This window comes from Trachemys scripta, chromosome 11, assembly GCF_013100865.1.
Source record: "Trachemys scripta elegans isolate TJP31775 chromosome 11, CAS_Tse_1.0, whole genome shotgun sequence".
NCBI lineage: Eukaryota > Metazoa > Chordata > Testudines > Emydidae > Trachemys > Trachemys scripta.
The window spans coordinates 29,942,097-29,955,563 of NC_048308.1; the positions used below are offsets into that span (position 1 = coordinate 29,942,097).

At 41.4% G+C, this 13,467-nt stretch overlaps 1 protein-coding gene across 11 annotated transcripts in view; it reads left to right on the top strand.

The window, feature by feature from the left end:
* TANC1 (tetratricopeptide repeat, ankyrin repeat and coiled-coil containing 1) overlaps positions 1-13,467 on the top strand; it is a 203,312-nt gene that overhangs the window by 107,813 nt on the left and 82,032 nt on the right. For 10 of the 11 annotated variants that reach the window (XM_034786416.1, XM_034786413.1, XM_034786415.1 and 7 more), the window contains 2 exons: positions 1,067-1,197; positions 2,080-2,269. In XM_034786416.1, coding sequence (XP_034642307.1) covers positions 1,067-1,197; positions 2,080-2,269 — 321 coding nt within the window. The other variant, XM_034786420.1, reaches the window with a different exon arrangement.

Sequence of the window (13,467 nt, forward strand, 5' to 3'; positions counted from 1 at the left end):
GTGCAGGGAGGGGTGCGGAGTGCAGGAGGGGGCTCAGGGCAGGGGGTTGGGGTGCAGGGAGCGGTGCGGAGTGCAGGAGGGGCTCAGGGCAGGGGTTAAGGTGCAGGAGGGGTGCAGCAGGGGGCTCAGGGCAGGGGGTTGGAGAGCAGGGGGCTCAGGGCAGGGGGTTGGGTGCAGGAGGGGTGCAGCAGGCGGTGTGTCGGGGGCTCAGGGCAGGGGATTGGGGGGCAGGGTGCAGGAGGGGTTTAGGGTGTGGGCTCCGGCCCAGCGCCGCTTACCTAGAGCAGCTCCAGGGTGGCAGCAGCATGCAGTGGGACCAGGGCAGACTCCCTGCCTGCCCTGGCCCCAAGCCATGCCACGCCACGCCACGCCGTGCCAGGAAGCGGCCAGCACCACGTCCCTGCAGCCTCTGGGGAAGGGGGGGCCACAGGGCTCTGCGCACTGCCCTTGCTGCTCCTCCAGGTATCTCCCCTGAAGCTCCCATTGGCCACGGTTCCCCGTTCCTGGCCAATGGGAGCTGCGGGGGGCGGTGCCTGGAGGTGAGGGCAACACACTGAGCTCTCTAGCCCCTCCCTCCCCCCACACAGCCCAGGGGCCACAGGGATGTGGTGCCAGCTGCTTCACAGAGCAGTGCGGGGCTTGCAGCACCACGGGGGAGGGGGTGCAATCCCGTGGGCTGGATCCAAAGCCCTGAGGGGCCGGATCCGGCCTGCGGGTTTGCCCACCCCTGCATTAGACAGTAGACATGAACTGTTGTGTTTAAAATGCTCTCGGCTAGTTGTGGATAACACTAAGTTATTGATTACTGAACATATCTTACAAGTCAGACAAAAATGCAAATGAACCTAAGACAAATCTACCTTTTAAACTTATTAGACAAAAAAGTAAGAGGTTTGTCTACTGTACTTATTACATTCAGTTAACTAAAACCTTGCAGATAGAAAAATCAGTGTTGAGATTTGATTGCAGTCTCTTAATTTTTTATTTATTTTTTTACCTCTAGCAACAGTTTCCAAGTATAATACTGTAATTCTTCATCAAAGTTCAATCTTTTATTTTGGTACAGAAGGAAAGCCTGATAAAGAATCAAACTGTTCACCTGCAGCACAAGAACTGATGACAAGATTGGGATTTTTACTGGGAGAAGGGATCCCAACCTCTGGACACATAACTGTAGAAGAAAAAAATGAAACCATGGTATGATAAAAGAACATATCTTAACTCTCATTCTAACTCTGAGATAAGAACCATTTTCCTAAGAGTTAATTGCAGTCATTTGATATTTAACAAAACAATTTGACTGTATTCATAAAAATGCATGTCATGGAACTTGTAGGTGAATCAGAACCTGTAGAGGTTTTTTAATTGATAAATGATCTCAACTCCTTCCCCTAAGAATAAAGGGCAGTGAGATTTTTAAAAATAAATGGCTTATACTGTCAATTTTAGAATGATTTGTTAGGGGGAAATGTTAGTAATGGTTAAAATAGCAGATCTTGTAAGGGACACCTCCTCTTTTTCCCTCCCCCTCGCCTCCCCGTTGAGCCCTGTTTCACTTCTGCTCTGTGATGTCTGTGTTTGGAAGCAGTGAGGGGAGAGGAATGAGAGGCTGATGTCCTATCCCTCTACAAAAATGTCATGTGTTGACTGAGATCCCTCAATAGCCATCAGTCTTTATGCTTATCCCAGGCCTCCTAAATCTTATAACATCAACTTAGTTTTCAATGGTGGTTAAGTGTGAGCAAGACAACGATCCCAGAGTTTAAATGGAGAGAATGAATAAAGCATTTGTTTTCAGCAAAATGTCTAAAAGAAAGGAAATCTGCCTAGCAGCCAATTTTTCCTCGAACAATGTGTTTCTCCTTTATTTCTTCAAAATCATCACTTTTGAAAGAGTATTTCAGGAACATGTCTCTGAATCTCCCAAATCACTGAGAATAAAATGTAGGAATTAAAGTTCTGCACAGAAATGGGTTCTTCAGGTTTTGTCATTCTTCTATTTCATCTCAGTAATTCTAATGTTCAAGAAATGATGTGCTGTCTTCTGTGCAGTAATTGTTTGTTTCATTCATGTTGTAGTGCACAGTAACCAGTCAAGGAGTCAGCCCCTGCTCTACACTAACAAGCAGCACTACGTCACCCAGCACTGATAGTCCCTGCTCAACTCTGAATAGCTGTATTGGCAAAACAGCAGCTAATAAAAGTAGTCCCTGTGGGACCATTAGCAGCCCTAGCTCCACACTGGAAAGCAAGGACAGTGGAATTATAGGTAAGCAACTGAATTCTTAGTAATGTAAAAACTTAACGGATATCTTCTCTTGTTGTTTAGTGTTTATATAGAGAGAAGGACCAGACCACAAGATGTTTTCCTGTCTAATTCTACTTAATAATTTGGCTCTAGTTCCTATGCTTGAGAGGATTTAAAAGTGCTGCTCTTTCTCTAACAGCATTGTCGTTTCAGGTGTGCATTTTCACCTTTTCCTGTTCATGTTTCTAATACCCCTTGTTTCTTTTTCTTTATTCCTCTTATTAGTTTTCTCTTCAGTTCTTTCTCTGTTTTCTAATAACTGCCTCCACTTCTACCCTTCCCTTGTCTCTTTCTTCTTCTTGGCCTGTGCTTCTGCACAGTAGTGTTTTACCATGGTGATGCCCACAGTTGTTTGAAACCAGTCTGTTAGCTTCCAACCAAAAAGTATTTAGTATTGCTGCTACAGGGAAGTGCTACTGTGCTGTTCATGACCACAGTCAGATAATGCTAATTAAAAACAATGCAGGTTTTTCCAAGGTTAATGAGTATGGAAGGAGGATTTAAACAAGGTGACAAGGGACAAGTGAAATTCTGGTGATCCTCCACAAAATCGATAACTTTGGGCAGGAGGGAATTTAGAGGCCCACAGTTATTCACAGCATGGAAGGAATATCTCTCTAGTGAAAGCAGCCTTCACAGTAAAAGTCAAGGATTAATTTATTTACCATTGCTAGGTACCTTAATATTTAAATAAGAATATGCGTGTTAAGGGAAAATTCAAAGCTTTGGGCCTTTGTGTATTCCATCTTCTCTTTCCGTCCTCTGTCTTGAAGAGTTTAGTCTTATTTTTCTGTCTTATATGTAGGGACCTACCAAATTCATGGTCCATTTTGGTCAATTTCACGGCCGTAGGATTTTAAAAATACTAAATTTCATAATTTCGGCTATTTAAATCTGAAACTTCACGGTGTCGTAATTGTAGGGGTCCTGACCCAAAAAGGAGGTGTGTGTGTGTGGGGGGGTGTCGCAAGGTTATTTTAGGGAGGGTTGCGGTACTGCTACCCTTATTGCTGCAGGCGGTGGCGCTACCTTCAGAGCTGGAAAACTGAGAGTGGAGGCTGCTGGCCGGGAGTCCAGCTCTGAAAGTAGAGCCACCGCCAGCAGCAGCACAGAAGTAAGGATGGCATGGCATGGTATTGCCACCCGTCCTTGTGCGCTGCTGCCTGCAGAACTGGACCCTTAGTCAGCAGCTGCCACTCTCCGGCTGCCCTGCTCTGAAGGCAGCGCAGAAGTAAGGGTGGCAATATGACGATCTCTCCCCACCCTCGCCCTAAAATAACCATGCAACACCCCTTCCCCTCTCCCTCCCGCAACTCCCTTTTGGGTCAGGACCCCCAATTTGAGAAACGCTGGTCTCCTCCATGAAATCGGTATGGTATAGGGTAAAAGTACACAAAAGACATGATTTCATGGTCTGTAATGCGTTTTTCATGGCCACGAATTTGGTAGGGCACTACTTATATATTACTGAGTATACTGATGCTTGACAGAAACACATAATGCAAACAGTCTTGCGAAATACTTGTCATGATTTCAGTACCTCCATTTAAAGAACTGGCTGGTGAATCCCTGAGTGCAGGCTGCTGTCTTAGTGTTACCTCCCAGCAGGGGCCCCGAGTAAAATGGAAAGATCATCTTTCGTGTTAAACAAAACTTGAATTTGAGTGAGCTTCAAAGCTGTTGTAAAAGAGGGGTTTGTTTCTTATGTTAGTTAGTAGTTAAACCACCTGTTAACTCATTAACTAAGTAAGCCCTTTTAAAATCATTAATTTCTATCATGACTGTTAACTTTACCTACAATAAGAAAACAAACATAAAATATCCCCTTAACTTGAAGCTACAAGGTTTTCCCAATTCCAGTGCCTTCTAAGTGGAAAAGTGAACTTTCAGTTCTACTTAAAATCAGTCAGTTGTCAAAAATGGCAGCTTCTTATTTGACTTGTGTAAGGCACTAAACATTTTTAGTAATCTCTGTATAGAGAGATTAGAATATAGAGATTAGAACATTTTGTTATAATGAAGGTATGATGCTGGCAGACCAGGTGCCAGGCTAATTCACTTGTGTATACGTTCTTCAGAGTAATTGTTAAATGTATAGGAGTGTATTCGGTGTTTAAACTTCATGAAAACTAGTGGGATGTTACTCGCATTGTTTTCATTTATCTGTATCCTGTTATAATGTAGTAGCAAACATTTACATTGTGTATACCCTTGTAACTTAATAATCCATCAAACAAAGCATCAAACGAGAAAGAAGCATTGGGGAATGCAAATGAAGAACATAACAGAAAATTGCTAATTTCAAAGCAAGTGGTCAGGTGGTCAAAGACTCAAAATGCATCCTCACTCTCCATCATCAAAGGAAAAGCCTATGTGGGTAGTGGCCCTGTCAGCTTGTTTTCTGTGAGAAGAAGCTATAAATATGGATTCACGGAAAGATCCTTCATCTCTGGACTGTCTTAGAGGGAAGTGTACCAGATGCAAAGCAGAGATCCCCAGACACAATCTGGGAACCCTGAAAAGACTTTTGAGAAACTGGCAATTTATTACATCACTGCCACCATTTGGAATTACAAACTGTGACTCACCTGTGTATATGTTTTACCTGCTTTAACCTCTCAATAATGCGAATTACTTTTATTAGCTAATAAACTTTTAGCTTACTATAGAATTGGCTACCAGTGTTGTCTTTGGAGTAAGATCTAGAGTACCAATTGATCTGGGGTAAGTGACTGGATTCTTGGAACTGGGAGCAACCTGATGTGGTGTGATTTTTGGCTTAAGTGACCTTTTATCACAAAGTCTAGTTTTCTGGGTGGCAAAACAGACTGGAGAGTCTAAGCAGACTGTCTGTGACTCCATCATAAAACTGATATAATGATCAAGAAGTTAACATTTATTAATGGCTTGGTGAAATCTAATTCTAGAACACACCACCAGTTTGGGATGTCTGCCCTGAGGTAGGCACTCACAGTCATGAGCCACTCCAGACAGCATGACAGATTGGTCTAGTCGTAATAGGATTCACGTGCCACAGATCAGTTAGCCTTAAAGATCATAACCCTACACTGTTAAAAGTTAAAACTCTCAATATCAAATGTAAAGGGTTAAAGTTTAGTTACAATGAGTGGGTCACAGTCATATGACGGTCTTGACACAAAAGACCTTCTTAAAAAATATGTAAAAACAGGGGAATATTCCATAAAAAGAGACTCAGACCAGGAACTGAAAGCTTTGCTCATAGACTTTGACCAGAGAGCAGGGTCTGAGCATCCCCATACTCTAGACGCCACAAGACAGCTGCAGCAGAACTGGTTTGGCTGGGGCACCTGGAAGCCAAGAAAGAACGTGAGCATGAAATAAGGATGAGGGAACTCTGGATCAAAGAGACAAAAGAAATGGAGGAAGCTGAGGAGAGAGCCTACCAAAGATGCAAAGCTGATGCTGAAATTGAGATGGAAGCCCACCAAAGACACATGGAGCAGCTAGGAGCTGAGAACCATGCGCATGCCCTGCATTTCAAAGTTCTGGAGCAACAAAAGGAGCAGCCTCAGACTGTGAGTACATCCTCTCACAACAGCAGAGTGGGAGAGAAAGCCTTCCTGATTTATCAAGAGACTGACTGCATTGAGCAGTTCCTATCCACCTTCGAGAGACTGTGGGATCCATAAAATTCCAGAGGATGAATGGATGCCTATCCTCTTAACCCAGTTGACTGGGTAAGCCAGATAGGTTTTAATTATATGGAGGAGACTGATGCTAAGGTGTATAAGTGATTATGAAAAAATGTATTGAAGAGGTCCTCACCTCTGAGTCCTATCAGTTCAAGCAAATAATTTAAATATTCCAAGATCTACAGTTAGTCAGAAAGTCAGCGACATGCAATGTAATAAAGAGGGCTACATTCCCCACCTTTTGTTGATGGAAAGAATTTCAGATGAATGTATTCCCTCTTTCTACCATTACAAGTGTTTTGCTGATATCCACTCTGGGATCTAGCACTGGTGGTGATAATACGCTCTTCTATAGCACATTTCACTTTGCAGTTTGACCATTCAGCTATTTTAGCATTTCATAGCAAAATGGAGGAATAAAAAATAGTAATCATGCCTTAGTAATCTATTTTAGTGTGGTTATCTCAGAAACAGAGTCTCCCTGAGAACATGTTGTCTTAAGATAGTTAGCAAAATTGTCCTCCAGTCCCTTAGCATGTGTATCTTGGAAGAGAGATTTTCTATTTGCTGTCATATAAGTTAGAAGAAGGAAAAGAATACAGTAATAATAGTATTCTCCCTTTCTCTGACTTTTTCAGCATTGTTCCATCTACTTCGGAGATAGGTCAACTTTGAAATAAATCTGGGGCTCACAATTTCTCAAAACAAAGCATCTGCAACAGATAAGAGGGAAATTCCATTGTGACTCTTAAATATTACTTATTGTAAACATTAAGTGGATGTTTTTTACTTTTCACTTTAGAAAATTTTATGAACTCGTTTCACAACTGAAAACGCTAACATGTTAGTAGAGGTCACTGTTAGCCGGAAGTTTAATTGATTAAGCTTTAGGATATGCCTGTGAGGTAAAGTAGGTAAGTACTTTACCCCATTACTTACCTGTTAAACTGAGTCAGAGAGGTTGTCACTAGCCTAAGGTCATACATAAAGTCATTAGCAGAGCTGAGGGTATGACCCTAGAGCAGTGGTCCCCAACCTTTATGTGGCCAGTAGCACATTAATGTTTTCAGAAGAGTGTGGCGGGTGCCAACAATTTTTCAAGGCTAATTTTGTATTTGTACATTAAATAATATGAAAAACATCATACTTAATATATGAATCCAGAGAGAAGAGAGAAGCCGGAGAGAAGGCACGAGGATAGAGAACACTGGCGCCCGCAGCCTGCAGCCCCGGAGTTCTCTGTCCCCGGCAGGCGCGGGGCCGCGGCTTCTCTACGGCTTAAATCGTGGCCCCGTGCCTGCCAGGAACAGAGAACACTGCGCCTGCAGCCTCGGAGTTCTCTGTCTCCATCAGGCGTGGGGCTGCAGTTTCTCTCCTCTGCTGGGCACTAGGCGGGCGCACATAAATGCCCCGGCAGGTGCCATGGCGCCCACGGGCACCGTGTTGGGGACCACTGCCCTAGAGTCTTAGGGCTTGTCTATAATTAAAAGTTTTGCCACTTTAACTATACTGGTATAGCTAGAGCAGCAAAACAAAAAACAGACCTAAAAAAACAACCTCTGTACTGTGCAGGCGGTTTTGTCAACATAAAAGCACTTACATCATTTCCTGAACTAGTTATATTGCTATAAGCTATACCAGTATAAGGCATCTTTATACTGGTGTAACTATTTTGGTTTAAAAACAAAAAACCCAACACTTCCCAACTTGAGAAAGCTTGACTTGTAAAACTGTTAAGTGTTGACCAAGTCTTGGGCTCTTCTGGTAGACACTCCTTGCCAAAGTCTGAAAATTTGTATAGCTTCTGTAAGATAGTGGTAAATAACTATAACCAGTTGTTAAAAAGTTAGTCATTTTGACTTTAAATTTTCACTTGAGTATGGTTTTCAAATAAATGATTGCTCTGCTCACTGATGCTCAGCATTTTAGATGTATTTTGTTGAAAAAAAAAATTTGATTTTGCTAATTGTTTAAGGGCTATGAGCTATACTCATTCACTAATAATTTAAGTGCTATTTAAGTTAATGAGTGACATTCATTAAACTACACTAATTTTGTATCGACATGAGCTCTTAATTCCCCCTCCCCCCCGGAAATAACAAAAAGTCTAGATTTTAGAAAACCAAACAACTGCTCATTCTGGCAAGTGAGATGGGGTTTTCCCCTCTCAACTCACATTTCATGCCTTGGCATAATTTCCTTTCTTTTAAAAGGAGCCTCTTCCAGTTATAACTCATTTCTTTAAAGCAATTGTCTCTTCTTCGAGTTAGGGAACACACCTCAAATGGAAGTTTTGAGACCACTTCCTATAAACATTTTAAAGAGGTATTATAGAGTTCTATTTAAGTCTCTTATGGACTCCACTATAATTCAAATTTATATTATTAAAATTATCTTAATTATACCCTCACCTACTTCATTTTTTTTCCTGTTTATTGTTGTGGCTTTACAGTTATTTGCTGGAAAAATGAAGTTCTCCTTTCTTGCTTGTAACATACTTTTTGCATAGCAGTATTCCTATATACAGCTCTGCAATCTAATAGTAGTCTATGTGCATACTGTATGTATGCAGCTTTATTTTTAAATAGTTGAGCACTTACTATACAATATGTGCTCAGTGTTGTGTATAATATAAACGTTAATTCAAACTAGGTACTTTTTAGTTCGCACCAGTGATGAGAGAGGTCTTGTTGAATAATTAAATATGGGTTTGGGAGGGGAGGGGAGGGGAAGAACAGCATTTGAATTTAGTGGCAGCATGAAAAGAGACCAGAAATGATCCAGTTGGAGTGTTGAAAGGAGTGTAGGAGGAAACTGGAACAGACATAGGCAGGGCAGTATTGTATAGTGTCTTGAATTGTGTGTGTGTGTGTGTGTGTGTGTGGTTCCTGACCCTGAGACCCTCATAGAAATGATTTGCTACAGTTCATGATGGACGTAGTCTACTGAGCTTAATGATTGATTTAAAATATAGCCTTCCATCTCTCACATCTTCTCCCAAATCCATGGAAAACAAATTCCTTGGGAATCCATTTGGAGACTGTTTAAGATCTGTATGGCTCAGACCTGCTCCATAGATGAAGTAGGCAGAAAAATGGGGAGTATAAATTACTCCTCCAAAAAATTCTTAATCACCATTACCATTACTGTGAATATTGTCAAGAAGTGAAGTGGGGGAACACGTCTGATACATAAACTTTATTTTGGTTTTGTATAAAAAATGTGTATAGTTGTGCATTCAGATTTGTTAATAGCATTAAATGTGCATTTTGAATAGAGTTTAGCAAGTATATCTTTTGTAACATTTTCAGCACAGTTCACCCAACCATGAAAATAGCTTGTTCTTCCGTGCTACTTAAGAAAGCTTCCATTGTATTTTCATTCCCACTTGGTTATTCTGAGCCAGCAGGCCCTTTGACCGGAAAGCTTCCCTCCCCTCCCCCTACTGCTGGCTCAAGCTTCTTTTAGTCTTCTAATGCTTTACTGACATCGTCTCTGCTTCCATTGAGTTTGACATAATGGAGGTGGAGGCAGGTTTTCATCTTTAGCAGTGAGCTAAATAGGAGAAAAGCCTGGGCTACTCGCCAAAACATAAGCTTTCCTGGAAACATGCTACTCTTTCAGTATGGAAGGCTTGAGTGGAGCTCTTCCCTGGCTTTATTTTCTTAAATCCAAGGGGAATCCTCATTTATAATATTTCAGAAAGGGCCAAGTTGTTCCGACACAAGAATAAAAATGCAATAACTCTGTCATGCAAAAATGCAATAATTCTGTCATGATGAGGGATGAGGATTACTGAATGCTTTATAAAAGCCTTAGCTTTTACAGTCCATAATTGTTATGCCAAATTGTTGGTATTTCTTTAAATAAGGTCCTATTTTAAAATACATCACTTGCAAATCCCTTTAAATGTAATGCTCAAGCCTGGTTTACACCTAAAATGTAGGACAACCTAGCTCCATTTCTCAGGCCTGGGAAGAGTGTCACCCCTGTGCGATGTGGTTAGGTCAACTTAGCTGTGTTGACTTAATTACCACCTCTAGAGAGACTGATTTACTTTATACACAGCATGAATTATGAACATCATCTAATATTTTTATCTAAAGCAGAACTAATTATTTTTAAATGTGTTGATTTTATAAACATCACTGAAAATAACAAACTTTATAAGCCTCCAAGTGTATGAGTGACTAAGCTAGCAGCTTAGTTTGGTAATCAGCACACCTATACATAATCTTAGGGCTTGTCTGCACAGCGCGTTAGTGCACACCAGCGTGTTGCGTGCAGCACTGCCTGACTACATCAGCGTGCACTAGGAAACTTTTACTGTTTGCCAGCAGGGTCCACACAGACAATACGTGACATATTGGTGTACACTCGAATTTACACCCCAGCTGGTGTGCACTAACAGCCCGTGTAGACAAGCCCTTTGAGATTGACCTAAGTGCACTTGCTTTGGTAGTTGCGCAGTCCATGGAGGCTCTGTGAGTCTCCTGAGTTACTTATTCTGAGGAATCATTTCTCTCTTACCTGCTGTTACCACCACTCTCATGAATGAGGAGACACGGTGCCAGTTTTAGTCTTACATTGATGCTTAAATGACTCCTTAATCTCATTTATCCCCTATGGAGGATGGAGAGACTAGGATCTGGAATTTGGAGCAAGGGTGCTCATGTATAGAAAGGGAACAGTGTATTTGCATGGCCTTTGCATACCATACAAACCTATTCTCTGACTTGGATGTCCCACTCTAGAGCCACTATAAATCTCCTTTTTGGGCATACACACCCCAGAAGATCCCAAAAATTGATAGGTTGGGTGGGACAACAAATTCAGACACAAATATTTTTGGGTTAACTCTGTTCCTCTTCTCCTTACTCCTTCTTTGTTCTTTTCTAATGAGCCTGTCACCCATTTTTTTTTTATCCTCCATCTTTTATTACTTTATTTAGACTGGTAGTTTTAGAGGAAATCTTTCTCTGAAAAAAATCTTAAGGATTAAAAATACCCGGGACTGTGTAACCCTAGTGTGTCTTCAGCTGGTGCTTGAGTTTATAACAGTGTTTCATTTTCTTTCCTGTTTAAGTTAAAAAAAAATGCTTTTTTAAATGAAGCAATTATGGCTGTTTGCTTTTTCTTCCAGTTATTTATTTTAGATGTTTTGAATTCTTAGATTATGTATTAGCTGGAAATGCTGTTGAAGTTAGTTGTAAACTTAGAAACTTCATGTGTCTAAAACATATTGTATGTCCCTGTTTTTTGACAACTGTTAAATAACACTTGAATAAATATTATGAAACGTAGATGGGGTTTCAAATAAAATTTTATTTCACTTTGATTATAAAATATATCCTACTTTGCAGTTATATCATGCTTTTCATCGAAAGACATATTATTGTTTTCCCAAATACTAATTTAACAAAATAAGCTTTCTGATACATTTTGAGGCAAGAAAACAAACAGTGCACAGCAATACTAGAGAACAAGTTAGGATATGAAGTGAAGAATATCATATCTAGCTAAAAATTTAGGGAGAATCCAGGCAAATGGACTGTAATTAGAGGTGGAATTTGACCAAAGATGCTGAAGTTTCATACCTCTGCTTTTTCAAGTATTGTTATGAGATCTGTAATAACTACTAGTGATCAGGAGTTGACTTTGCTAGTATTGTCCAAATGACAGCCCCTGCAGCAGTACAGTGCACACTAGCACCATACTGGGCACTGGTTCATTATTGATTTGACCATTCAGTACAATAGGAGCTACCCTTTTCTCTGTCACCACATCCAGAAACATGGATGTTCTTTGGTGCATGGATGGAAGAAGCCCATTCTGGTTCTACCATGCTTTTTTATGACACCTGATATGATCACAACACACAGTGCAGTGGCATAGGAACCAGCAAACAGCTGAAAACAGGAGTTTGAGTGGAAATATGTTGGAGGAGAAGAGAGGCAAGCACCTGTTCCTTAAGGGCAGTGAGAATTTAGGAGGGAAGGCTATGACAGCTACAGACACAGTAGTGATGGTGACCCGAGGAATGGAAGAGACTATGAAGATGACCAGATGTGGAAGCTGTGCGATGTACATTATTCTGGAGAGGATACTTGAAAAGCGTGTCATTTGTATGAATTGCCCCCTGATTGATCTGGTGGAAGAGAAGATCTGAGGTTTGGAGATACAGCTAAAAATTATGGTTGAGTTTCAAAGGGGATTTGAGCAGATGATGGAGGGAAGGAGAGAGGTGACTAAAGGGAAACCTCAAGACTTGCAGATGCATGATGGACCAGAGGATTGTGAGGGTACACTGCTGGATGAAGAAAGTGGCCAGTGAAAGGGTGTAACTTCCGACTACGAGAGAGGAAAAGGTTGGCTAGCGAAGAAGAAATAGAACTGAGTAACAGGTTCACTGAGTTGGAAAATGAAGGGGAGAGGCAGGCAGTAACCAAAGATGGGAGGGCAAATAAGATGAGAAGAGCAGCGAGTCCTACGAGAAGAGGGAAAGAGACAATAGAAATAGCCAAAGTTTGGAGCCACAGGAGGATAGAGGATGACTTGCAGAAGGTTGCAAGTGAGAACAAAAGACCAGAAGACTTGCAACCAGAAAGAACAGAAGGGGGAAGACTGGAGAATCTCAACAACACCAGGAAGAGGCAGATCTATGTGATTGGGGTCTCCCTACTAAGAACAACAGACAGGCCTGTCACCAGAGCTAATTTGGAGAACAGAAGTGGTTCTCTCTGTCGGGAGAGATGTGGGATTTGGACCTGAGGCTGAAGAGGATCCTAATGGGAATAGAAAAGAATCCATGGGTTGTCCTTCATGTCGAACAAATGATACTGCTAGATTGTCATTGAAATGCATCAAGGAAGACTTACAGCAGGCTGGGGAAGATGCTTGAAGAAATGGAGGCTTGAGTGATCTTCAGTGGGAACCTGTCCCTAAAGGAGGAGACAAACGTAAGACAAATTTATGATGATCAACCGATGTGTCAGGCAGTGGTGTTTTATAAGGAGGTGGGATGTTCAACCACTGGGAGGCATTTATGGATAGAGAATTGTTCTCATGGGATGGACTCCAGCTGAGTAGAGAGGAAAATAGACTTCTGGGATGGAGGTTGGTGCAGCTAATTAAAAGAGCTTTTAATGAGGAATTCAGAGAAGACAGGAGATGCTTATGTAATTTGCATGCCTGACTCTAATATTGAGTGGGAGGAAAATCAAGAAGGAGAGGATACAGCAATAGAGAAAAGAGGAGTAAAAGGTCAGAAAATGGACAGTCAGAGGAAAGATACTGTCAGTGGTACTGGCACTAACAGTCAGGTGATACTGGCAGTAAAATGACTGTACATTATTGAGCGAAGAGTCTTGGTGAAGCTAAGTAGAAACAACTAAGATGTCATCTGTACACCAATGCAAGGAGCCTGAGTAACAAAATGGAGGAAGTAGAACTACTGGTGCAGAAAGTGAAATTATATTATATATA